At 43.2% G+C, this 24,779-nt stretch overlaps 1 protein-coding gene across 8 annotated transcripts in view; it reads left to right on the plus strand.

Annotated features, from left to right (window-relative positions):
- RASSF3 (Ras association domain family member 3) overlaps window positions 1–23,484 on the plus strand; it is a 91,698-nt gene extending 68,214 nt beyond the window's left edge. For 3 of the 8 annotated variants that reach the window (XM_005029452.6, XM_027456361.3, XM_072034477.1), the window contains 4 exons: window positions 17,694–17,801; window positions 19,087–19,354; window positions 20,324–20,439; window positions 20,812–23,484. In XM_005029452.6, the coding sequence (XP_005029509.3) occupies window positions 17,694–17,801; window positions 19,087–19,354; window positions 20,324–20,439; window positions 20,812–20,961 (642 nt within the window). In that variant the 3' untranslated portion in view covers window positions 20,962–23,484. Of the gene's footprint in view, window positions 1–11,153; window positions 11,178–11,292; window positions 11,469–13,332; window positions 13,372–17,181; window positions 17,272–17,693; window positions 17,802–19,086; window positions 19,355–20,323; window positions 20,440–20,811 lie in introns of those variants that run through there. The other 5 variants (XM_038188093.1, XM_038188085.2, XM_072034484.1 and 2 more) reach the window with 5 other exon arrangements.
- Window positions 23,485–24,779: the final 1,295 nt, after the last annotated feature.

Consider the following 24,779-nt stretch of genomic DNA (forward strand, 5'->3'; position numbering starts at 1 on the left):
TCCTGAACCCCTCTGCCCTTCAGAACCGCCTCCCATGGGACTCCACCAACCAGTGTCCTGAGCAGCCTAAAGTCAGCCCTCCGAAAGTCCAATACAGTGGTTTTACTGGTTCCCTTCCTGGCCCCGCCAAGAATAGAGAACTCCACCATTTCGTGGTCACTCTGCCCAAGACTGTTCCCGACAATCACATCCTCCACCAGTCCTTCTCTGTTTGTGAAGAGAAGGTCTAGCAGGGCACCACCCCTGGTAGGTTCACTAATCAGCTGCGTCAGGAAGCTATCTTCCACTTTCTCCAGAAACCTCCTAGACTGCTTCCTCTGGGCTGTGTTGTGCTTCCAGGATATGTCAGGGAAGTTGAAGTCCCCCACGAGTACAAGCGCTGACGATTTCGCAACTTCTGTCAGCTGCCTGTAGAACTCCTCATCCGTCTCCTCATCCTGGTTCGGCGGTCTATAGCAGACCCCGACCAGGACACTAGCCTTGTTGTCCCTGCCGATCCTAAGCCAAAGGGACTCGATCTTGTCATTCCTAGCCTCGAGTTCTACAACATCGAAAGACTCTCTAATATAGAGAGCCACACCGCCACCCCTTCCATGCTGCCTGTCCCTTCTGAAGAGCCTATAGCCAGGCATCGCAGCACTCCAGTCATGAGACTGGTCCCACCACGTTTCCGTGATGGCAACCAAGTCGTAGCCTGCCCGCTGCACGATGGCTTCCAGCTCCTCCTGTTTGTTACCCATGCTGCGTGCATTGGTGTAGATGCACTTCAGCTGGGCCTTTACCTTATCCTCTGGCCTTGCCACTGCTCCCCCTGGTACAGCCCCAACAGTCCTCGCTCCAGCCCCATCCCCCTTCTTACCTAGTTTAAAGCCCTATCAATGAGCCCCGCCAGCTCCTGGCCCAGGATCCTTTTTCCCCTAAAGGATAGGGACCCGTCTGCGGCCACCAGACCAGGTGCTGAGTAAACTGCCCCATGGTCGAAAAACCCAAGATTTCTGCGTAGGCACCAGCCCCGGAGCCACGTGTTTAACAGGTGGGCTTTCGTTGTCCTCTCCGTACCCCTTCCTGTCAACGTAGGGACGGACGAAAAAACTACTTGCACTCCTGCTCCGTCCACTAACCGTCCCAGTCCCCTAAAGTCTCTTTTGATAGCCTTCAGGCTTCTGTTGTCAATGTCATCAGTGCCCGCCTGGATTATCAGGAGCGGATAATAATCAGAGGGGCGCACCAGGTTGGGGAGCTTCCTGGCCACGTCCCTGACCCTGGCCCCAGGGAGGCAGCAGACTTCCCTACGGGTAGGGTCAGGCCGACAAATAGGGCCCTCTGTCCCCCTAAGGACAGAGTCTAGGGTTGAAGTGTGTGATTCCTGGCTTTTCCTCCCAGCTTGGTGCAGATCTGTCTGGTCAGCCCAGCCGCGGTTCAGGACCCACTGTGCCTGATGCAGCGATGGGTTTCCCTTCCTATCTTGGGAGGTGAAGCATAGGGAACGTGTGAGTACCCGTGCAAAGCCAAAAGCAAGGTCTGCCTAGACCAGCATCATGTCTGGCAACTGCTAACAGTAGATGCCAGGGGAAGAGTAGAAAATAGGACACATACATGGTGATGGTTTGCCAGAACAGTCATCCAGCTTGTGGTGATTCGCAGTCTAGCTTATCTTCTGTGAGTTACCCACTTGCTTCTGAACCTGTGCAAACTTGCAGCACCCCCAGCATTCTGTGCCATGGGATCCCACAGGTTAACTGCGTTACACACTAAAAGCACCCCATCTCTCTGTGCTTTTTGTCTGCCTCTTGCTAACGTCACTGGGTAGGATTCGGCTCGGAGCTGAAACACCTACAGGCAGGTGTGTGAGTGCATCTCAGCAGCGCTGCTGCCAGAGGAGCTTGGAGAAAGGCAGCTCAGCACCAAGTCAACTTGGGTGAGAGATGGCTCCTCCTGCCCACTGCAACAGCTCAAATGGAAATGAAACATTTTGGGTGTTTGGATACAGATCTGTGCACTCTCCCCATTTTGTTCCCTCCTCTGTAGAGGGAAAAATGTCTTCCATTTCTGATCTGGTACTTTCTGACTCAGGTCGTAAGTCAGCTCCCCTAAAAGGAGAGAACCTGCCATTAGCAATCATCTGTGAGTATTTTTCTGCTTAAAACTCCATTTCTGGCCAGAGATGGGATCCCCTTCTGCTGAGCAGCATTTATCCGAGAGGTTCCTGCCTCCTTCACTGGACTGCTTCCAGTTTCTGCAGTAAGGGACCTTGCAGACCGGGCTTTATTCCCAACCTCACAGTCACAGTTGCTTAATGAAAATACTGCCACAAAATGCTTAAAATGCCTGTGTTCGCAAGTGCGTGAGGAAAACAGCATTATGTGGAGCGTGAAGAAAAACAATGCTGTTTTGCTCAATACCGTAAATGAATAAGCTTTTTCTGAGGTTTTGTGTGGCTGTTAATGAAAACAAGCATAGCAGTGCTGCTCAGAAAGATCTGTGCATTTACTGAATTATTTAAACAGTAGGAGGTCCTCGAATTAAGCAACCCTTACAAACCACTGCCGTACACATCTCCATTAGGATACAGCCCGGAGTTTTGTGCCTGCGCTACCTTTCCCCACTGGTTCCCTGTCATCCTTCTGGACTCCGTAGCTCTCCCCTGTTGGTCACAGCTGCTCCAGAGACACTCAGCTGAATTTATGTTGTGGACAAAACAGCCTTTTCCTGCAGCTTTCCCCTCCGCTGTGACTGAGCAGCCTTGGCTGGAGTTTTGAGAGGGAGAAAACATATTAATATGCAGTATCGTGAACCTTGGCTCAGGCATTTAGCATTGATCGAAGTTACAATCAATTGAGAAATGTCTGCTACAATTCTAGTCAACGTGTGTTGGTGCACTTGGCTTCATTCATAGAGGTAGCGGTTTGTGATTTTTAAATAATCTCTTCTCAAATCACTGTTACAGCTCACATCCAAGTGTCAAATTTGCATCTGTCCACAGAAAGCATCTTTTGTAGCTTTCCGTAGCCCTATTTATAATGCAGCGTACCTAAACCCATCACTTAGTGGTCATGTTCAAATTCGTGGTAAAGGTGATAGCCTGCTCTTGCTCAGCACTTCACTCTCCAAGCATGTAATTAAAGACTGCCAGATTAGACGCTGCTCCTCGTGCCTACGTGTGTGTTCATGGCAAAAATTGAAATGGTCTTCATTCCTGATTTGAGTGCAGGAGTGAAAAAGACTGACTTTCCCCATCATCCAGCTGCAGAGAAAGTAAATTAGAGGCCTCTGAAGGGGCCAGGTGTCCCTTGGCAGCATTTTGATGGCTCTTGTTTCTAATAAGCAAGCTGCAGTTTCTAAGTCTGTCTGGGTGGGGGGAGGAGAGTTGTGTTCTGCTGTTTATAAACCTAAATGAGGATGGTTGTGCTCTCTCAGCTCCTCTTTCTAATGTTACTTTATAGTATTCAGTCTTTCTACAGCGGATTGTTTCAGTGCTTTTTGTGCTCCAGAGCTACCAGGATCACGCAGTGATTTCAGCTGCTTGGATGAAGACGCAGCTAACAGCGAGGTGCTGGACGTGGTCAGACATCACGTTTTGCAAACAGCTGTTGTGGTGGAAGGCAGCCGTGGCCCTTCTGCAGGAGCAGTTTTTCCGCCCTGAAGCAGGCAGATCTGGAAGATCTCACGATGGTAGAAAAGTTGATGTGAAAATCTGGAATCCTATCGCCAGCATTCCTGATAATTCGGTGTTTCAAAACATCCTCCTAAGCAGATATGTGGCACTTCATGTAAACCAAAGCGCAGGAATGCTGAGATTACGGTTGCAGAGATAGTGTTTCTGTGCTGCATGTAACGTTTCAGAAGGGGTTTGCTAAGCCTGCTATGTACAGCTGATTTGCGAAACATTCCCAGGAATCTCCAGTTGTGCTGACATTACCCTCAACCAGCAGGGACTTGCAGAAAGGTTGCAGGGAGGGTAGGAGCACTGGCTGGGAGGAATCCTGATAAGCATTTGATGACCGCAGCCCGTGGCCAGGAGTGCTGGTACGCCAGCACCTGTGGGAGGACAGCCTCTGCCCCACCCTGGAGGTTGCAGAGCACATCTCCGCTCGGAGCTGGCAGCTGGCTGCTTACCTATCACCAATATTATGTATTATTAGCATGTAATAAAAGAATCCACTTCTGCGGTGACAAGCAGTCTGTTACCAATGCGATTGCAAAGTCTGAGCTAACAAAAATGACAGCGTGACTCCTTCCCCTGCTCACACGCACAGGAATTCCCCTCAAAGCGTTTTAAACTCAGCTGGGGTGTGGGTGCCCTGCGTGGGCAGGGAGGGCAAAGAGCCATCGTCAGTGGACGCCTGGGATGTCCTGAGCAGGCAAGGAGTGTAGCTCCATGGCCGGCTCGAGTCTGTAGGGAAAGGTGAGCCTCTTGTCTAGACATATCCTTCGTGGCTCTGGGTGCTCTGGGAGGCCATGGCCCTGGAGCAGGCCCTGCTGGGCATCACCACAACCACCCACGGCACCGTGAGTCCGTGGGAGGGCGGCTGGGAGCAGGTGTGCTTCATTTCGAGTATAATTATGTGGCTGTGTAAAGCTGCTTGGGAGTACGAGTCTCCTTGTAGCAGCAGCAGTGTCAGGATGGAGCTTGTGTTGAGCAATGTCTTTCCTTAGGATGGGAGTGAGCTTCTTATGGCTTACTAGAAATGTGACATTTCCTGGTCTGGTAAAACCTGTAGTATGTTTGGGGCTCCTGTTGATTTTCCAATAAGTTAAATTACCAAGATGTACTGCAATGAGAAATGGCATACAAAATGTGGCTTACTGAAGCAAAACCAGGAGGTGTGGTAGCACTGTGAGTTGTACTCCCCACAGTGTTATCTTTCCTTAGGATCACTTGCATCCTTTGTAGTTCACTTGTTTATATTACCTCTGCTCTTTTTCTGAAATGCTGATTTTATAATAGTACAGCCAGCTGCGGCTGGCTTCTTCCCACTTTGCTTCATAATAAACATTTGATTAAAAGCACGTAATAAACTCCCTTTAAAGTCCCACTGTTTCCACACTTTGATGTTGGCATGTTATTTTTTTTAAAAAAACAACAAAACACAAACATGTCTTTCCTGTGTGCACACATGTGCTTCTGTATGTGTCACCTTGGGATGTTTATGGAGCCTGTGTAAGTGACTTACACTTATTTCATTACTAACAAATAATCCTAATAAAGTACGATTGCATGAAAATCTACTGATTTAATTAGCGCTTAAGAATGAATGCTCCTAATAGTCAAGGAACGGGTTCTGCCATATTGAGAGAACTTTCTTAGGCCCAAGGATGCCTTGTAATTTATGTGTAAATGGGCGACTTTTTGCTACATTACTGTAACTTACAGCATTCATAATACAGCTCACTGAGATGGAAATCATTGTTTGGATGCTAAATGAGTGCCTTTTTAAAGCAAAACCAAAATAAAACAAACAAACAAAAAAAAAAGAGCAGCCAATGCTACCTAAATTTGCTAATTTGAAGAGTTTCTGCAGTCAGGTTACACAAGGGAGCTGCTGGTAGAAACCTGATGAATTTCAGTCTTCTGGCCAAACTGAACAAGTTTGGAACAGCAGAAAAAAATAAATACATTTCTTAAAATTGTTACAGGTTTGGTTTGGGTGTGTAAGGCTGATGTCCCTCACACATGGCAGGCCTGCAGTTGTGGGGGCCTTGTTACCAGGCCTGTGTTACACAGTCCCTGTAGGAGAATCAATACGAACCGACTGGTCTGATCACAGGCCCAACGCTTCTGTCTGTGTCAGGAGTTACAGATATGTTCTGTTTTTTTTCCAACTTTGAAGAGATTCCCCTTGACTGTTTGTTTTTGATGTACACGTGTATATTGATTAAGTAAGAATGTCTCTAAGAAAGGCATTATTTGGTTACTTAAGAAAGATTCTTAGGCTAGGACTATATTTTTTGTTGGAGTACAGGAAATGTTAATGGCAATGTTTCAGGGACTTTTAATAAAAATTCATTTGTGGTTTTGCTTTGTATAATTTGTTGTTTATCTAAATGATCTTTGATTCTACTGTCCTCAGCTTATCCTGTGCCTGCCTGTGAGGTGGTGACCTGTGCTTTTCAGTGTGCCCTGCCTTCTGAGGGTGTTCGTTGGGGTTGTGGTGGGTCCCGACTCTCCCTGTTCTCTTTAACATTAACAAGTATGTTTTTTTATGGAAAAAAAATCTAGTAGACTCTCTTCTCCCTCCACCTGAAATGGGTATCAATGCTAACAGATCTCACGTCTTCATGAGCTTCGTGATTACATTTCCTGAAACAGCAGTTGAGGCTAAGGAAAGGTGGAGTAACAGCAGCGTTTCCTTGTGCCTGTAACATCCTGCCCATAAAAGCAGGGAAATAGCTGTTTGGAAAGAAAAAAAGAACAACTTCTGAACTTTGTTGTAAAATCAACACATTCTCCCATTTGCTGCTTAAGAACAAAGCCTGTAAGTTTTTTCCCCTTCTCTGGTTTCCTGGTGGCCATTCTCCAGCATGGCAAAATAACTTGAGTTTGGAGTCGGGCCATGCAGTCAGGTTGTAAGCCAGCAAGCCCTTTTCTCCAGGGCAGGCTTAGTGCAGTTCTCCTGACCTTTCCTCAGAAGAACAGTTTTGTTTATCCAGCTTTTCCAGTGGGATACTCATTAACCATGTTTTAAGGCCTTCTGTTCACACCTCCCATGAAAGCCTACTCGTTGTGACCTCCTACTCCTTACTTCTTCTTGCCCTGTGATTCTCTTCGCTACAGACCTGAGCAGTGGTTGTTTGCATAGACTGTAACCTTTTTCTTACCTTGCTACAAGAACCAAGATTACAAAACCACTTTCCCATACTAATTCTTTTTAGATTGTCCCAGCGTGGATTTCTAAAAATTGAGGCATCCGGGTTCATTTGTGAGAAATAAATGCGTGTGTATTGTGGAGAAACAAGTTCATACTGACACTAGGCAGTCGGCTACTATTCTGCAAGTGTATTTTTGCAAAAAGGGCTGAGTCAGATAAGGTTGTGGCAGGTTTCCATTTTTGTAATGGTAGTAGTGTTTTTTGTCTTTCTCCTTAGAGAACATATGAGTTGTGAAGAAATGTGTCCTTTTTTCAGTCCCACTCTGCTCACAACTGAAGTGTTGGGTAGCCTGTTTAAATGCGCATATGAGTAATAAAAATAGGGTGTAAAAACGTGGGATTAAATCCCCTCAGAAAGCAGATTATCATTACCATACTGATGAGGTTATTCAAGGCATAATCTCACTGCATAAATTGCTGTTTCCTCACAGTGCAGCAGTCTGAGGATCGGGTACCACCTTAGCAATGTGAGCTTGAGATCACTGGGACACTGTGACATTCGTGCTGTGGGGTGGAATGGCTGGGGTCCAGACACCTCCTGCCTTTACCTACTTCTCAGCTGAGCCCTGTGACTGCATTCATCTGTAAGATGAAAATAAGTTAAACCAGGGAGCTGCAGCAGTGTAAAAGACTGCCTTGAGCCCTTCCTTTCTTTTCCTTCTTGTTGGAACTGCAGTCGAACCTGAGCTCTGAAGCTTCAGTGAGTTCAAGCTGGAACTTGAGACAAATTGAACCCAGGTGGGAAAAGAACCAAAAACAATCTTTTTGTTGCTGCCTTGAGATAGATAGATCATTGACTAAAGGGATGTTTTTATTTTTGCTTCCTCCCAGCATTTGATATCTTAAGGCTGGAGATGTTAAGGAGGTAAAATCCTATCATTAAGGTTAATGTAAGTTGCAGCATAGCAGTACATGGTGGTGGTGTTGAGATGGTTGCCTGCTTTACCTCACCCCCTTTTTTTTTGTTGAAATACTGAATTGAATTTTTGCCAGATGATACCTGGCAGCAGTAGGTGAAGCTAATGGTTGTGCTGTGCTTCTTCAGAAATGTCTTTTGGATACTACCCTATTTTTAATAAAACAAGAGGCTGTACAGAAGGGTGCAGTCGCTACACCATTAGTGGTTAATGAAGTATGCCAGGTGATCTAAATTTTCTGGAGTGTAAAGTAAGAAAAATCCTTCACACAGGCTAGTCTGCAGAGATGTCGCCTTTGGTTTGCTTTTTGTGAAATACCTCATTTGGATGCCTCTTTGAAGAGACTAGTAGCTTCTTTGAAGAGACTCCCTTTTAATATTTCTGTGGAAGTTGTGTAGACAGTTAATCACACAAGGTACAGTGAGAAAGCTACTATTGGAGTAAAGATATTTCCCATGTGCTATTTAATGAAAACCTCTCTCTTTCTCTTAAAACAAAGAGCTGCAGTCACTGAAAACTTTATCAGGCGTGGGGTTAGTTTTTGTCTCTTACCATCTGATGTGCAGATATAAAGCACCAGTTACGTAGGATGACTGTAAATGCGTATGAAGGCCTTGTCGTAATCATATTCAACATACTAAGAAGATGCTTTAGCTTTTTGGTGGCCTAGTGGATGTATACTTTATTAAAGACAACAGTGATTGCTTGCCCCTAGATTATTGTGGGCTTTTGAGGCCTTTAGAATGAGGACTTTAGTTGTGCTTCCTGAGTTTTGTGGGGTTTCTTAAGAAGCGCATGTGGTAGGAGAGGGCTTTTTCTGTTCAGAAAAGCTTCAAATATGAGGTCAGCAGCAGATGAGTCAAGAGAGACCCAGTAGCTTCCTCAGTTTTTTAGGGAGCTGTACTCAGCGAGGAGCTCACCCTCACGGTCAGCGTGTGCCTGAGAAGACCACGGGTCTGTTTGGACAGCACTGTTTTCACTGCAGCGGCCTTGGTCAGGGAAAGCCGTCTGTCAGGGTTGTGCTGTATCAGAAGAGGCAATGTATTGCATCATGCTTCCTAGGTCAGAGTGACTACCGTGCCCTTTATAAGAGTTTGTGTTATTTTTCTTTCAAGTAGGAGAAATCCAAACAGAAGTGATGGGCTTGTTGGGAACATGGCCATGTGCAGACTCTCCATTTCTAACCCGAGCCCTGAAGCTGGGCCTAAGTAGGAAGCTGTTACCTTTTCTTGATGCAGGCAAACTTTGTTAGATGGCTTAAAAAATAATTTGATGACCCAGTCTGTGAACTACCCAGCCAAACCTGGGAGGGGATCGCTGCTCTGAAGGTAAAATGGCACAAAAGCCTGGCCCAGCACCCAGCTCCTCCTGCTCAGAGGAGGCTGAAAGCCCAGCGGGCCTCATACTGGAGAGTGGGCACGGGGAGAAGATGGCAGATCTCAGTCAGGCTGAATCTTCCCCCACAGTAGTTCCCCAGGAGCTGCTGGTTGTTCTCCAGTGCCAGTTTTGATGTACAATGTAGATAGCTGCATTTGAAAACCGGGGGGTGTCATTGCAAACCTCTTCCTGCCTCCTGTTGGATGGATCCTGCTGGACTTCCTTTTGGGTTCACATGCAGATGCAGTGGGGTAATGACCCAGGGTCCTAACTTACCTCATTGCCTGATTGCTAGCTGGATGAATAGCTCAGCTTTCAGACAATACTTAACCTTCTTTTCAAGATACACTAATTAGACTTCTATGCAGTATCTTGTATAAGCTCGTTTCCTAACTGCCTGCTGAAAGCTAGATTTTGTTGTACAGGTCTCAGAGAGGCTGGCAATCCATTTTACTTCATTAAACTCCTTATCTGCTTAAATAGTCAGCAATCAACTCGCACGCTTTCTGTAGAGAAGACCCGAAGGAAGGGGGTTATTTGATGTTTCTTGCATCTAATTTTAATAGATGCAATTTGCAGAATTGAAGCAGCTGTGAAATGTTACTTAACTCATGTAATGTATTGCTTTTAAAATGTGTCATAATATGAGAAAAAGAGTGCAAATCTGCATAAAACCTGCTGTGTCTTTGTGGATAGACTGTAATGCCAGCCGTTGGAGACTATTCTTCATACAGTTGGTTCTCACTCTAAACAAATGACCGCCTTTTAAAAACTGGGTTGCGTGCCAGTAGTTAAAGTACAGCCATATAGGGTATGGCAGGCTTTGTAACTAGGGGTTTTCAGAGGTGAGGTCATGATAAACTTAAATGAAACTTCAGTAATGTTAAAGTCACCAACAAATAGATTTCTTTCACAATGCCTGAATGTTAACTGTGTTTATATTGCCCCTGTTTAAAGGAAAATAATTTGTTAAAATGAATAAAAGGAAGTTAGTTAAAGTTCTTGTTTTCTTTCTCTGCTGATTAAGTGTTCGCCATATAAACATATAAATGTTTACATCAGAGAGGTCAGGCAGGAAAGATAATGCTTTGCTTTACCCTTTCATTAGCATGCCAACCCACATAGTGTGGTGGTACTTGGGGAAAAACTGGAAGCAGTGGGAAAGTAACAAGCATTTATTGAGCGGAATGCCTGTAGTTTGTAAAATTATGCCAAAACTGTGGTAGTTGCCAGTGGCTCTCTTTGAACATGGTGAAAGTGCCTTGGCAGAGGCACCAAGCTGCATCACAGGTATCTTAGTTAAGGATTTCTGGCAGATCTGTAGCGTTCAGGTTATTAAATAAAGATCACCTATGCTTTGGTGCACCTGTCATGAGTTCTGCTTGCAGCTCTGCTCACTGCAGCTCTGCTCACCACATCTCAGGAGAGGCATGCTGGAGCTAGCTGCCCTGCTTAAATGACCGAGAGGTTGGAGCAGCTGTATCAGGAGAGAAGGCTAAGGAGTCTGGGGCACCTCATTTTTGGAGAGGGGGGAAAAAAGTGTATGATTGCAGTTTACAAAGTCACAAAAATGATGGATAAGCTGATGCAAAACTTGGGTTCACCAGGTCCTATAGTACTAGGATTAAAGGGTACCCAGTGTACATAACAGAAGTTTCCTTTTATCTCAACAGAAGATCGGTTTAAAGCAGATGACAGTCCTTCACACTACAGTTGTGAATTTCTGGAGGTGCAGAGATGGGCAGCATCGGCAGGTTCACAGAGGGTTTGTGCTCTTGCATAGGCAGCAGGTCCATAAATGGAGACTAAAAGCACTCAGAAGGGAGGTACCCTCTGCATTCCTGCTGCAGCAGTTCTGGATGCCAGCAGAGAGGCTGCAGGAAAGGCTCATGTGCTCTCTCGAAATAGCCTTCATTTCTGCTGCCATCGCAGGCGGAATACCAGGCTGGATGGACCCTACACCTGACCCAGGCAGGCGTTTCTGCTGTTGCTGCATCAGGAAGGCATGGTGCAGGTTGTTCTTACTTGCTCTGTTAGGATAAATTATTTAAGACTCAGGTCAGCAAAGCCTGTGCAAAAAAAACAAAAAGTGTTTTGGACTGCTTCCCTGCCCGGTGTGCCACTGAATGGAGGGTGGGAACTGGGTCACACTGAGTGCGGAAAGAAAAAGACACTGAACAGGATACAGAGGTTATTCTGCCTACATCATCCATCCTGTCAGAAAATGCTCCGTTCCCTGCCCCAGAGAACAGTGTCAGCCTGTTCAGGAGGACACAAGCGTTTCAAGGTGCAACTGCATGAGAAGGTGCTGAGCTTAGAGCTCTGTCTGCTTTTCGTTTGTTTTTTAGTTCGGGGCGGGGTGTTTTGTTTTAATTTGGCTGTTTCCTCCATGCTTTTCTGGCTGTTGGTGTGTCTGACCATTTGTGAACGGAGAAGACCAGCATCCACCTTGATTCTCAGGCTTCCTCATGAAAGAAGGGCACATCTTCTGAGTATGAATAAGAGAAATTGCTGTTGCTGGCAAAGTTGCTTCGCTCTCAGGAGAGTTAAGATGGGGAAAAAACGCAATGTTTGTTTCTAAACCATGTAATTGCAAGGTTTATTTTCTGTGGGAGTGCTGGCAGGTTGTAGGAAAAGGAGCATTTTTTTCTTGCGAAAGCAGCTATTGAGATAAAAGTAATTTCAGTGTTTTCTTCCCTGTATTCTCTACTAGGCTTTTGTTGTATGATATATGTTAGTTAAATCATTTCTTAAATGCAAACAGGATGTAAATACTATGCATTAGTTTCATTCTTTTATTACTAAAGGAGATGTAAATATACCTTTTCTTTTTAATGTAGATTTGGCTGCATTTCTCATTTGACAAAAAGCTATTGTGCTTTAATTCAGAAATGATTCCTAGCCATGACTTAAAGCAAGATCAGTGCATCTTCATCCATTTGGCTGAATCATAGCTCACTGTATGTATGGGATTAATATGATGTGTGAGGACAGGGGATAGGGACTGCTATTGCTTAAAAGTTGGCTTGAGCTGCTGCAGGTGTTCAGTTGTTTAGATTTGTGACAAAACTATTGTGATGTTCCCAGGATAGGTTTACCTTTTGTTCATTCTATTTTCCTTTGTCTATCAGGCCAAAAAGTTAAGAGGAACTTGGTTTCCAATTCCTCAGAGGTACTAAACTTCTAGAAATTTTGTAGAAATAGGAGGTTACAGGAGAGGCAGCTTCTTGTATCACCCTATAAATAAATGTCTATAGCAGCAGTTTGGTGAAGCTGTGCATCTGTCTCAAGACAAGGATCCTGAGGAAAAAGGCTTCAGGGTTTGGGGTATTTTTTTGTTTGTAGAACTGTATCGTAGCCTAATTCCATAGCAGCTTTCTAGCTGCTGAGGTTAGAGCTTTCTCTAGGCTTTGGCAGTAACCGTGGGACTTGGACTTTATGAAAGTCCCAGATGTGATGTGATTCTTTCCTGGGACAACAACTTGATTTGCAGTTCATTTTAATTGTAATCTGTGCACTTTTAGTTGTGCTCCTTGAGGATTCGTGCAGAACTGGTCTCTGTAGGCTTTGTGTTGGGCGTAAGTGTAAGAAAGGGAGTGATTCTTCTCCAAACTTCTGTCATGCAATAAATGAGATGTGTGGGGGGTGTGGAGGGGACAAAGAAAAAAACATTTTCTGCCATTTTTGTTGAGAGGAAGCTCAACTGTGAAGAGGCATTGCCTCATGAGTTTTAATGAAAGACCAGCTATTTCCCTTGGGAAAACGAGAGCACTTGCCTCATTTCCCTCTTGCTGGCAGCTGTTGCTTAGGAATTTCATTCGCGAATGAACTGCTGCTTTGGTGACCTGAGGAATGGTCTTAATACGAATGTCCATCAGTGTTGTGTGCTGTAAGGATTGGGAAGTACAGTGTGATTTTCCCAGGAAGTTAGCAGCTTGGACTGGTAGTGGTGTTTTGGACCCAAAGACACCATCCATACAGATTCTGATGTATTTAGCTGTCTTCTTGAGATCAGATTTTTATCTTTCACATCTGTGCTGGGCTGAGGAAATACCTGGTAGCCTGAGAAGCAGGGAATGAAAGGGGACCAGGAGCTCTGATGAGGAAAACACACTTCATCGGGCTGGGAGGAGGAAGCACTGATGACATGGCAGCCATTGCTGAGAGTATCATCTGGCTAAGTGATGCAGGAGCTGCACCTAACTCAGGTTTGGTTTTCGATTTTGACCAGAATAACACGGAAATGTTTGTGCATTGTTTTGTACGGAAGATCCATTTTTTTTTTTTTCACACATAAACTGCTCTGCTGATTGCACTTCCGCAGTGATTGATACGTACACAGATCTGTGGCTAGGAAACTCATTGCCAGGCCTAACTTTTGCAGAAAGGCAGTTTTGCAATTCCCAAGATTCAGATTTTGCAAGGTGTGCGGACTGGGTGTTTTACAGGGGCCTGGGATGCCCCAGGAGCCGTGTCGGGGCTGGCAGAGCGTGCCTGCGGGGCACAGGCTGTGGAGGAAATGGCGGCTGTGGCCTGGGCTGGGTGAGCCGCCAGGCGATACGGCCTGGATTCGGCTCTTGCCAGCCCAGGCAGAACAAGACCAGGTCACACATACTTACCTGCAACATCTAAATCTCATCTCTGAAATGCCTTCTCTCTCCTGAGCTTCATTTGAAATGCTTGAGGTCAAAAGAATTGCTTTCACAGAGCGGGTGTGACTTGAGCCACTTCGCAGCCATTTGGGAACAGCACGACATGAGTGTGTTGCGAAGCCTGGTGGAGATTAATTTATTACTGCTGTTGCTCTGCTGTTGTTGGATGCCTCAAGGTCTTCTGCAGGTGGTAGGTTTATCTGCTGAGATAGCAAGGTGGAATTTGATCTGCTGAACCTATGCAGAGATATCAGAGGAGGTTTCCTTGTGGTGCGTCTTGTTATGGTGTGACACGTAAGTGAGGAAGTAAGAGTGCTTGAGTTTGCCAAGTCCTTTCCCACCCACCTGTAGGCACACTGGTAAAGGATTTGTTTGTTTTAACTCAAGACGTGGCTAGACAGCTGTGTGGCAACAGCGAAGTGCCACAGAGCCTCTGGGAAAAACTGCATACCATCTCACCAACATGCTTTACTGGCATGTTGGTTATGTGTAATTAGGAAAAATTAAAATACACAGGTGCCTCAGATCTGTGTGTGGTATTGAATGATAACCACTGCGCACAGCTGACCCTGTGAATCATAGCGGTCCAAGGCTTTGTGTCCGTGACGGGCTCGGTGAGGTGTGCCTCTGTGGGCTTTCTCCTGATGGCAGCCCTGTGGGGCTTACTGTCACTCAGTCCATGTGACAGCGGGGTGATTCTTCGTGTGTCTGGCAGGCGAGGAGGTCTCTTTGCTAGGTTCAAGCACATCCCCCCCCTCATGCACAGCTGGAGCACCAGAGCTTTTGTTTGGGAGTGGGATCCTATCTCGAGGCTCATTCATGAAGACCTTGGGCTTAGGTTTCCTGTTGCAATTAAAGGCGTGTTTCCTTTTCTGGGACTGATGTCCTCACTGCTCACACTCTCTGGCCTTGATCAAGGATGGTGGATTGGGGTGAAAGTGATTACTGAAGTAAACAGGGTCTCTGTTTCTTGCGTATAATGTTTTTTCTTGAAAGGATTTGAGTCTATTCTTTAATGTTTTAATCCCCAGTAGTCTCTTTCTTTTTTTTTTTTGTATTCAGTCCATAGTTTTGCGTAATGTACATGCTGTTAGGATTAGTTGAGGCACAGACTCTGGTGGCTCAGAAAATGAGTTACAGCGATGTTTGTTGCCAGTGTACTACAGAGTGAAGTTCTCTCAACTTTTGCGTAAACAGGGCTCTATATTTTCTGTGTGCTGAATTAAACTTTGCCAAAATCGCCTGGACTTCAGTGTCGATGCAAGGAGCCAGGAATTGCAGTGGCACGTTCAACCAGGGACTGGTATGCAGCTCCGTGAGGGAACCATGCATCCCCCAGTGCCGCCAGGCACTGTGCAGCCCTGTAAGGAGCCACCCCTGGGGAGACGGGCCCCTCTTTCTCTCCCTGTGTTCCCGTCTGTTTTTATCTATTTTTTTATTTTCCCCCTCCATCTCTCTTCTACTTTTGCAACATAGACAGGTCGTTTACTTGCTGTGAGCCTTGGGAGCTTCTTCTGTCTCCATTAAAGGCAATACCTTCTTTGTGTCATCTCCATTTGTAAGTCCTTGCTGACAGATTCAGCCTTTGAAGTTGCCCAGAAATTAATGTGATGATGTTACTGAAACAAAGGTTGAGCTTTAAGCAAAGGAGAGGTGGGGAGCGGTCTGTTTCCTGGTTAGTGTTTTCTCATGATGGTGCTGCTGTGGGTGACTGCAGTAATCACAGTGACAGCTCTGACAGGGTGGAGGAGAGATACCTGCTTGAACAATCACCAGTGAAACAATGACAAATACTAAAGATGAGGTGTCCATTATTGGAAACTCAATATCAAAAGTGTTAGGAGATTGGAGAGGTGTGAACTCCACAACATGCTCATCTGACAGAAAAAGTAGCCTTGGCTGGCATCTATGGTTAGGGGCTCGTCTGCAGCTTCAGAGGCTGCAAACTTTCTGAGTTAATCTTTGGGTTTGTGAAAGCAGTCAGATAGATGGTAAAAGCTCTGTTGAGTTTGTGTGGCCAGTCCTGGCCCATTCTTAAAACAGTGTTTGAAGACAGCATTCAGAACACCTACACGTCCAGACTCTGACTATGTGTCATTGCTTTTGGTACTCATTTTGAGCATTAAAAAAACAAAAATGTGTACGTTGATGTCAGAGGAAAAAAAACTGACAACAACGAAAACCACACTCACATACAGTTTTGTTTTTTATCTGCTCATTTGCTCCCAAATTGAGCACTACAAAGCTGTAAGAGCCCCTGAGGAGATGAAGAGAGAAGTTGAGATGAAGTTGTATTTGTAATAATTATGGCAGTTTGGGGGAAGGGGAAAGATGACAAATAGAAGGGTAAGAGAGATTAATTTCTCTAGTGGGACTGAAGACTTGGATTCTGAAACCACTTAGTAATTTGCTGTTTTGTAATAGATTAGGTGGGGTTTGGCGACTGTGCAAGATGCTACACATGCTTAGTAAGAGCAGCGCTTAATAGGAGAGCTGGCTGGCTGTGTTCCTTTTTGCCTCGGTGTCCTGATCTGTGAAATAAAGGTGTATTCTCCGTGTTTCGCAGGAAATCAGCATTCGAGTCCAGATCAGAATTCAAGGTTTCTGGCTCCCGGCTCTGCACTCAGGCCACGCCTTTCTTTTTATAGGTATGGGAAAAAAGTCAGCTCCAGCATGTCATTTAGTAAAACACCATATAGGAAAAGCAACCCTAAGCCCACAGGAGCTAAAACTAGCCGCTTTTAAATTAGGAGATGGAAAGATGTCTTGCACAGTCTTTCCGGGAAACAGCAGCCTTCAGCTCCCCACCAGCTGTGGTCATGGCTGGGGTGGCTCCCATGCGAGTTGTCCTAAAGACGTGGTACGGGGCTGGGCACGGCAGGCAGGGATCTCCTCTCCTAGGGTGAGCTCCAGGAGGATGCGCTGCTGAGGACTGACCACATCGCTGCTGCTTGGCCCCTTGTTGGTGCTGTGAATGTGTGTTGCTGTGTTCGGCCCTGCCCTGAAAGCTTCGAGCTGCTGCTTCCCGCTGTCCGAGCGATGTCTTAGGTCGTTAAAGCTGGGAGCTGAACCTCTTCCATACTATATATGGCCGTGGTGCTCATGGTGGAAATCGGAGTGTATTTATAACGCTGGTTTGCTGCGGCGACGTGGATTGGGAACAAATGTTTGTTTGGATAAAATCCAGCTCCAGGGACTGGTTTTACTGCTGCATGTAAAATCCGTAGCAGGCTCATAAAAGCAGCAGTCAAAAATCGAGCGGGGCCTTCCCCATGGAAAAACCATGAATTTGGTGTAACGTGATACAGCTAGAGAGTTACTCACGATGGCTCACGTAGTAGTCAGCGGCCCTGTGTGTAGCGTGCGGTCTGTCAGGCTGGAATGCGGGGATGCTCCTGCATTGTTGGCACACTTGGGGATTGCTGGTGTTACTTGTCAGTACGTGCTGCTATTTCTGTATGTATTCTTCTGTTTGCTTAGAAATACCCGTCTGTGCCCTGAGTAATATCTGGTGAAAAATTGCAACTGTTTTCTTAACAATATTGCATAGCATTGACATGAGCAAATCAGGCCATAAAGTGAGCTGAGCTGTTTTACATACTGCTGATAAATATTTGAATGAGAATAGTTGGCAAAAAAATGACCCAAGTGTCTTTGGGTGTGTTGATTTAACTGTCTCTATTCAGTTCAAGTGCCTAACTCAATTTGCCTAACTTGTTAATACTTTCTTTTGCTGTACAGATAATTAATATCCATTGAGCCTCTGTGAAGTAATTATTACTTCATAGTAATAAGACTGAGAGTGCTCTTATCCAAAGTCATAAAAGAATTGTTCTTTGCTTTGTTATCTAAAACTGCTCTTTCTCTTCTTGTTGCAGGATGTTCAGAAGGAGAGAGAACCTCATGTTTATCTCAGTAAAGAAGAAGTTAAAGAGAAGATACAAAGCTATAATTCATCTGTCACTGATAAATTAAAGATGACCTTGGTAAGTTTTGCATATGATGACTGTAACTTATGTTAGGAGCAACTGTGTGGTAACTTTGTAGCGAATTATGAATCACTTTATTCTTAGCATCTTACATATGAAACTGTCTCTGGTTTAATGACTTTGTAGTAGGCTCTTTCTTAAATCTGGAAATTAAATCTTCCATCTGGAATATTTTTATCCACGTAGCTTCTTTATATGGATTGAAACAAATACAAATGTCATTTAAAATGTTTTAAAGATAAATTCTAATTCAACACTAAGATGTCCATTTGTCAGATGAAAACCCTTCAGTTGGTAAACGTGAAGGTATTCATCCTGTTTGGGTTCATAAATGTTTGTCAAGTATTTCTTTCATAAAGATGCTTCAATAGTGAGAAAAGTTAAAACATGCCATGTTTATTATAGGAGATTTAATATTCAGAGCAGTTACGTGGGTTTTCAGCATTTGGAGACTTCCTCCCACAATCCCCTCCATACACACAATGCAGATAATAAAAATCTATATGGATTTTAATTTCCAAGGAGTGTGGACCAGGTCTGAGACTGTCTGACCTACTCCAGACCATACTAATATTCTAGGCATCTACCTGCCTGTCTAGATTTTTCTGATACATTATGTATTCCTCTGGGTGTACAGTACATGTGAGCTTAGAAATTGTACTATATCCCAAACCATATAGGCATGAGTATCTACTAAAAGGCTTTTATGTATTTCCATGTTCCTAAAACCAGGTTGGTTGCAGTTCTCTAGCTCAATAATGTTTGATCAATTTCGATATTTTCTTACAGAAGCAATCAATACATAATTCGTAATGTTGATTAGAATAACATTTATTCTAATTATTTTTGAATTGAAAGAGGATTTGAGTATCTAAATACTGTAGGCTAATTTGCAGCTGAAATGTGGGGAGAAAATTTCTGCATTTGTGCATAAAATGTATAGTTAGTTATAGAGGCATGTTACTGGTCTCGTTTCACTTCATAGTTTTTTCCTAATGTGAAAACTCACCACTAGTTCATAGCACCTTTTCCTTGGTGAGATCCTGATAGCCTTAGCGTTTGGTTGTTATTATTAAGGCAGGAGTTGTTATTCAGCAGAAATACCAGAAAGAGTAAATATCTGAAATACTGAACCAATGTCTTTCCTAGGAGATTATGATGCCATAATTACAATGGCATTTAAATTCTGTTCTCTGTAACCACTTCTGCCTGCCTTCTCCAGTAGTATGCCACAGTTGGTCATTACTAATTTTAACTTCACAATGCTTTCTTCCTGCTGCAGAACTCAAATGGGATTTACACTGGCTTCATCAAAGTTCAGATGGAACTATGCAGACCGATCACTGTGCAGTCTTCCCCCAGCCAGGGGAGGTGTGCTCACAGCAATAACGAAACTGCTTTTTGCTTGCCGAACGACTGTGTGAATACACTTCACATCAGCAGCACCAATACTGTTCGTGAAGTTATTGAGGCCTTGCTCAAAAAGTTTTTCGTGACCGACAACCCCGCGAAATTTGCACTTTACAAACGCTGTCACAAGGAAGACCAAGGTAGAAATTAGACTTGTGGTATTTCGGTGGCAAAGTGGTTTGGGGGGCAGCTGTGTTATAGGAATGCTTGAAATAAGCAGGGTGGAAGAAAGATGATGGGAGGTGACAGTGTTGCTCTCTCTTATCTTCTTTTCTTGTGAAAAGTAGCATGCATAAGAGCATAAATGATTTGGGGATAGTTCACAAAAGACAGGAGAGCCCACAGAACCATCTACACAGAGCCCCTCTGCTATTCAGTCTGTTATATTTCATTTAAGATGCCCCTGATCAGGCCTTAAATTTCAGTTGGACTGAAACACTGCAGATTCGTGAGATTAAGTTATGGGACAGATTTTTTTAAAGAGAAACCACGGTGTCAGCAATACCTGCAGTCCCTGCATTAGCAGACAGCTGTTGGGGTGATGACCATCATGGGCTGTGTATTATTTTCAGATGTGGTTCTTGGTTCACGTGGCTCTGTCTGTGCGTGACTACTGCTAAAGTTTGGTGTTTATTGTGCTTGGAAATACCAGAATATGCTAAAGGTATCTTTAGTGAAAAGGGCATTTTGCCAACATTGTGTTTGTGCACTTAGGAATCTGCCTCCTTCTGCGTACATTGACAGTGTTGCAGGAGCTCAGATGTTTCTGGCTGTATGAAAAAATTTTCAGAATGGTGACACCACAGCTGTGATGTTTTCAGTATTTATTTATAGCAACAGAGCTGTGTTGGATTTTTCTTTTCCTTCCCCCAACCCCCACATGTATTCAGCTACTTTGTTGACTGGAAGCCACTTCATTCATATTCAAACCTAGTCCTGCACATTTAGCATCCCTAAAACTCGTTTGTTCAAAACCAGTTTGTAAAATGTGGAGATTGATGGCTACATATGCGTATCGCTGAAAATTTCTAACATTGGCTAGTATTAACCATTCAAAACACTTCATTACTTCTAAAAATGACTAATGTTCATCATTTCTTCTCTTGCAGTTTATACATGCAAGCTGTCAGACCGAGAACATCCCCTCTACCTGCGTTTGGTGGCAGGCCCCAGGACGGAAATGCTTAGTTTTGTTCTACGTGAGCATGAAACTGGAGAAGTTATGGTATGCTACACTCATGCTTTTGTTTGTTTGTTTAACTTCACAAGTGAAGTTAAAGCTCCTCTTTGATCTGTGTTGACATGTTGATCCATTTTTTTTGGAAGCATTTTTTTTTCTTGTGATACTTATTTTGTGCTTTTTGTAAACATTTAGTCTGCAGTTAGCTTGACCTCCTGTTACTTGCAGAACAAAGAAAAAGTTTAAAAGAGTAAAATGTCTTCAGAATTTGTAGGACTTGCAAGAAGGGTGCCTGATGCTGTTTCAGTGTTGAAACGGTTTTGAGAGTCTGAGGTTTTGTTTAAAAATGCTGTATATATAAATGGTTTGTGTATTTCCTGTTCATCTCATCTGTTCTTTTCTCTTCTCTCTGTACAGTGGGAAGCTTTTAGTCTTCCTGAACTGCAAAACTTCTTGCGTATACTGGACAAAGAGGAAAACGAGCAACTTCAAATCCTGAAGAAGCGTTATGCAGCTTACAGAGACAAACTTGAAGAAGCCCTTGGTGGGGTGTGGAAACCTGGTTAAAAGGGGGCCAAAGAACACTCAGGAAAAACGCACGCTACCAAATGTCAGTATAGCATGCCAAACCCAATGTACAAAAGAGCAGCAAGGAGTAGTTTTCTTTATTCGGAAGACTGTTTTGTGATGCCAGGGTACCTGAACTTTGCTATAGACTTAGTTCCATAAGCCAGGTCACTTAAGATCTTGCACCCACAAGTGTAAGGGATTCTGCATGTTTGTACATCAGTTTGCAACCCTCTGTGTGCCTAGAGAGTTTTCCAAGTTATCTTGGTGCAAGCTGTGAAACTGTAATCAATTTTCTAGGATGCTATGAAATAAGATTATTTTTTTTTCTTCTTTGCTTTAATGGTAGCTTTTCAAGTAAGGAGGTGCAAATTAATTGGTAAAAAAAGGAATGAAACTGTCTGGAAAAGAATTAGTTGGAGCGCTATCTTTGAGATGAAATTGATTTGCACTACCTTTCTGTTTTCAAATAGTTACTGTATAATTTGTGAGGAAACTGTTAGAGATGGAGGGCATATGAGATCTTTTGTTTTGTTCTGTGAATTTGTGGAAGGCTTTAAATTAGTCTTCCTGGAGAAGGTAAAGAGAATGTTGAAAAGAGGGTAAGAGTTGAGGAAGGAACAGTGTAGTAGCTGATGGAGGAGGACCGGTTTTAAATAGAAATAGTATTTATACAGAGGAAAGTTAAAATGCTAATTCTACAAGAATAAAGTTTTAGGATGTTATAATATTGTGAATAAGTTTTAGGATTTTTTAATTACATAAATCCACACTGGAAAAGAAATAAAGATAATAGAATTACTGGGAAGGAATGAGAGGCGAAAGCTGAATAAGAATAGAAATGGAGCTGCACATACAGGTCACTAGTGGAGAAGCTGCTTCCATAAATGTATAATGGGGGGTTGAAAAGTGCAGCAAAGCTAAGAAGTGGCAGCTTACTTGAATTCTAAAACGTGGACAACGTCTCTGATAACTCTGTGAGAATTGCCCAGCTAGTGAGCATTCAGATCCAAGCTGTAACTGCAGATGCATTTGGTCTTACTGTAAGTCAGATCTTTCCTCTGGCTCAGCAATCCCTTTTTAGGCTGGATACTTTTAAATTGTCATATCTGAAAGACAAAAATAGCTTCCTCTGCTTCCTTGTTTGTTAAAGGCTCGGTCGGGCAAAGAAAGTAGAATTTCTTATTCATGTTTCCAGCATAAAATGAAATTAAAATTTATCATCAGTGTTGGTGACTGAGCATGGTAACTCCTGCTTTTAGTAATTCAGAAAGTTTTTTCCTAAGTTTTTAAAATTCTTAATTGAACAACTGATTACCAAATTCTGTAGACTGCTGATTTACTTGATTTAAAAGTAGGAAAAATGTAGCAAGAAAACATTTTAATGTAAATAAAATTGTTTTTCTTTCAGAGTTATTTATCTAAAAAGCACGTTCGAAAGAAACCAAAGAAGTGGGTGTGCAATAGGAGCATGAGGCAGGTTTGAGTAACCAGTACTTTAGTCATTACCAAGCCGAGAGGAAATGAGTTATATATTGGGGGTTGGGGTGGGAGGGAAGTGCTAAAGATTTAAGAGCAGCAGAAGTTGGTGGTGTTTTTTTTTTTTTTTTTTTCCTCCACTCTTAGGATGTTCATTTTAAATTCCCAAGGAATTGTTAAAACTTTGGTGACATCTAATGGATACTATGTGAAACTCCAAGCTTCTGTTCACCACCTTAATTTGATGTAATTGTGCCTTTGTTTCCTTTCCTTAGACTTTTTTAAAACTCTTCACAGGTTGATTTTTTTGGTTAAAAAAATAAAATTAGAAAAAAAAAAATGCAAGCTTAATGAGACAATCATAATGTTTTAAAGCGTTAAGAGAAATTAAAAGTAGGACTAACTATAAAGTATATGTAAGGCATATCTTGTTTGTTTTTTAATTTCACATGTAACATTGTAGTGCATGTGTGACTTAGTAACATTATCCTCAAGTGAGACACTTTATAATGGTTCAGGGAATGCTTTTATGTTTTGTTACTTTTTTTTTTTTAATTTTATTTTTCTGTGAATGCAGCATGTTGATGGGTATTCTGTTAACATCTACTTATTTATATGCCTGCCCATAGCTATGTAATCATTACATAATCGCTGTTAATGTTGAACCATTTGTTGCTCAGATTTAAACACTGTTTGAGTCTAAAAGTGGAGTATAAAAATATGTGAATTTTGTTTTTACTTGAACTATCAGTCTTTTAAGTAGGCACATCTGCATTTACTTTAGCCAAAAACCTCAATCAGTGTTGTATGCACTACAAGTTTCAAATTGGGGGAAGAGAGGCAGGAACCAAAACAAACTTACTATATTTTAATTTTGTCTTAGTCCATGGTTAATTATTGTAAGATGTCGTGTGTGGGGTTAATTATTATTATTTTTTTTTTTACACACTGGCAATTACAGCAGCTTTAATTTAAAAGAAACGGTCATGCCTGGCCAGTTTTTCTCTTTTTAATTTTAGCATCAAATTAAACTGTCAAAACTTGTGTTGCAGAACTGTTTTCATTTCAGTATATGATGGTACCAGAATGATTAGATGATGGGGGAAAGGAGGGGCGTATTTGGGGGGGTTGGGGGGGGGGGGGCAAAGGGGGATTGCAGGGAAACATTAAAATGTATGTCTTTAAAAACAAGCAAACGTTATTTATAATTTTGACAAGCTTAGTTTTATTTTTATAGGGAAGTTTTTATTCCCCTAAAATTTATTACTGAAATGGCAATTGATGGTTCCATTATTAAAGTTGAAGTTGGCAATACTTAGCTACGTGGTATGTGTTTATTTTCCCATTACCTGGAGTTCATGGTGTGATACCTGAAGTCTGGATGAGACTCCTTTGTTGCTGGCAATCATGCTAAAGAGACGCAGCTCACTGCAAGCATCAATTAAGTTTGTCTGGAATAACAGGTAAATTTCAGTGTCTGTGTATGCACGTGTCCCAGTCATACTTGTGCATGGAGGTACGTGGCTGTGTTTTCATTTTGGCTTCTGTTTTTGGTAAAGAATACGGGAAAAACTAAACCAACAGATTTTTTTCCAAGTACAACAAGAAAAAGTAAGTAGACTCCCACAATGGCTGCCTCATGTTAGCCTTCTCAAGAGTAGGTGTCTGCTGGTTGTTAAGAACCTACTATTTAAATTCCTGTCTGTCAGTAAAGCCTTAGAATTGGCATGGAACTGGCACACACCTTGAAATTCAGCTTTTTTTTTTTTTTCTACTGAAGAACTGACTCAACACGAATAATAGAAATATTTCCACCTCCATTTTCTTAAAAATCCATAGGAGATGCTAATTCTAATGAGATGCTTCTCTGCCGTTTTTACAGTTTGTCTTCCTAGTCAGGAAATTGCAGTGCTTGTCAGACTTAGTTTTGTTAGCCAGGCTTTTTTGATAAGTCTGTGCGGAATTTGTGTGTCTGAGATGCTATTTTTAATATCTGGCTAAAACTCGAGTGTCGATCTTAAAGCCCCAAATAAACTGAATGATAAGTGAGTGTATTTGTAAGAGGCCCTGCCTTGGAGGATCCGTGGGTGGGTGGGCATTTAGTGCGATACTGTCCCTCTCCTGACACATTCCTTGGGCAGATGCCTGGGAGTCGGAAGTGGCAACCAACCTATATCCTGCCTTGTCCTTTGGAGGAGGTGTTTGGGGAGTCAAAAGACCTCTCACACACCAGGAGGCCCGTGAGACTGTGGGCCGTAGCAGATCGATATTGGTGGAAGAGGTGAAGGCCTGCAACAAACAGGAAAGCCCATCCTCAGGAGCAGAGACCATCCCAGAGC

This window comes from Anas platyrhynchos, chromosome 1 (genome assembly GCF_047663525.1).
Source record: "Anas platyrhynchos isolate ZD024472 breed Pekin duck chromosome 1, IASCAAS_PekinDuck_T2T, whole genome shotgun sequence".
NCBI lineage: Eukaryota > Metazoa > Chordata > Aves > Anseriformes > Anatidae > Anas > Anas platyrhynchos.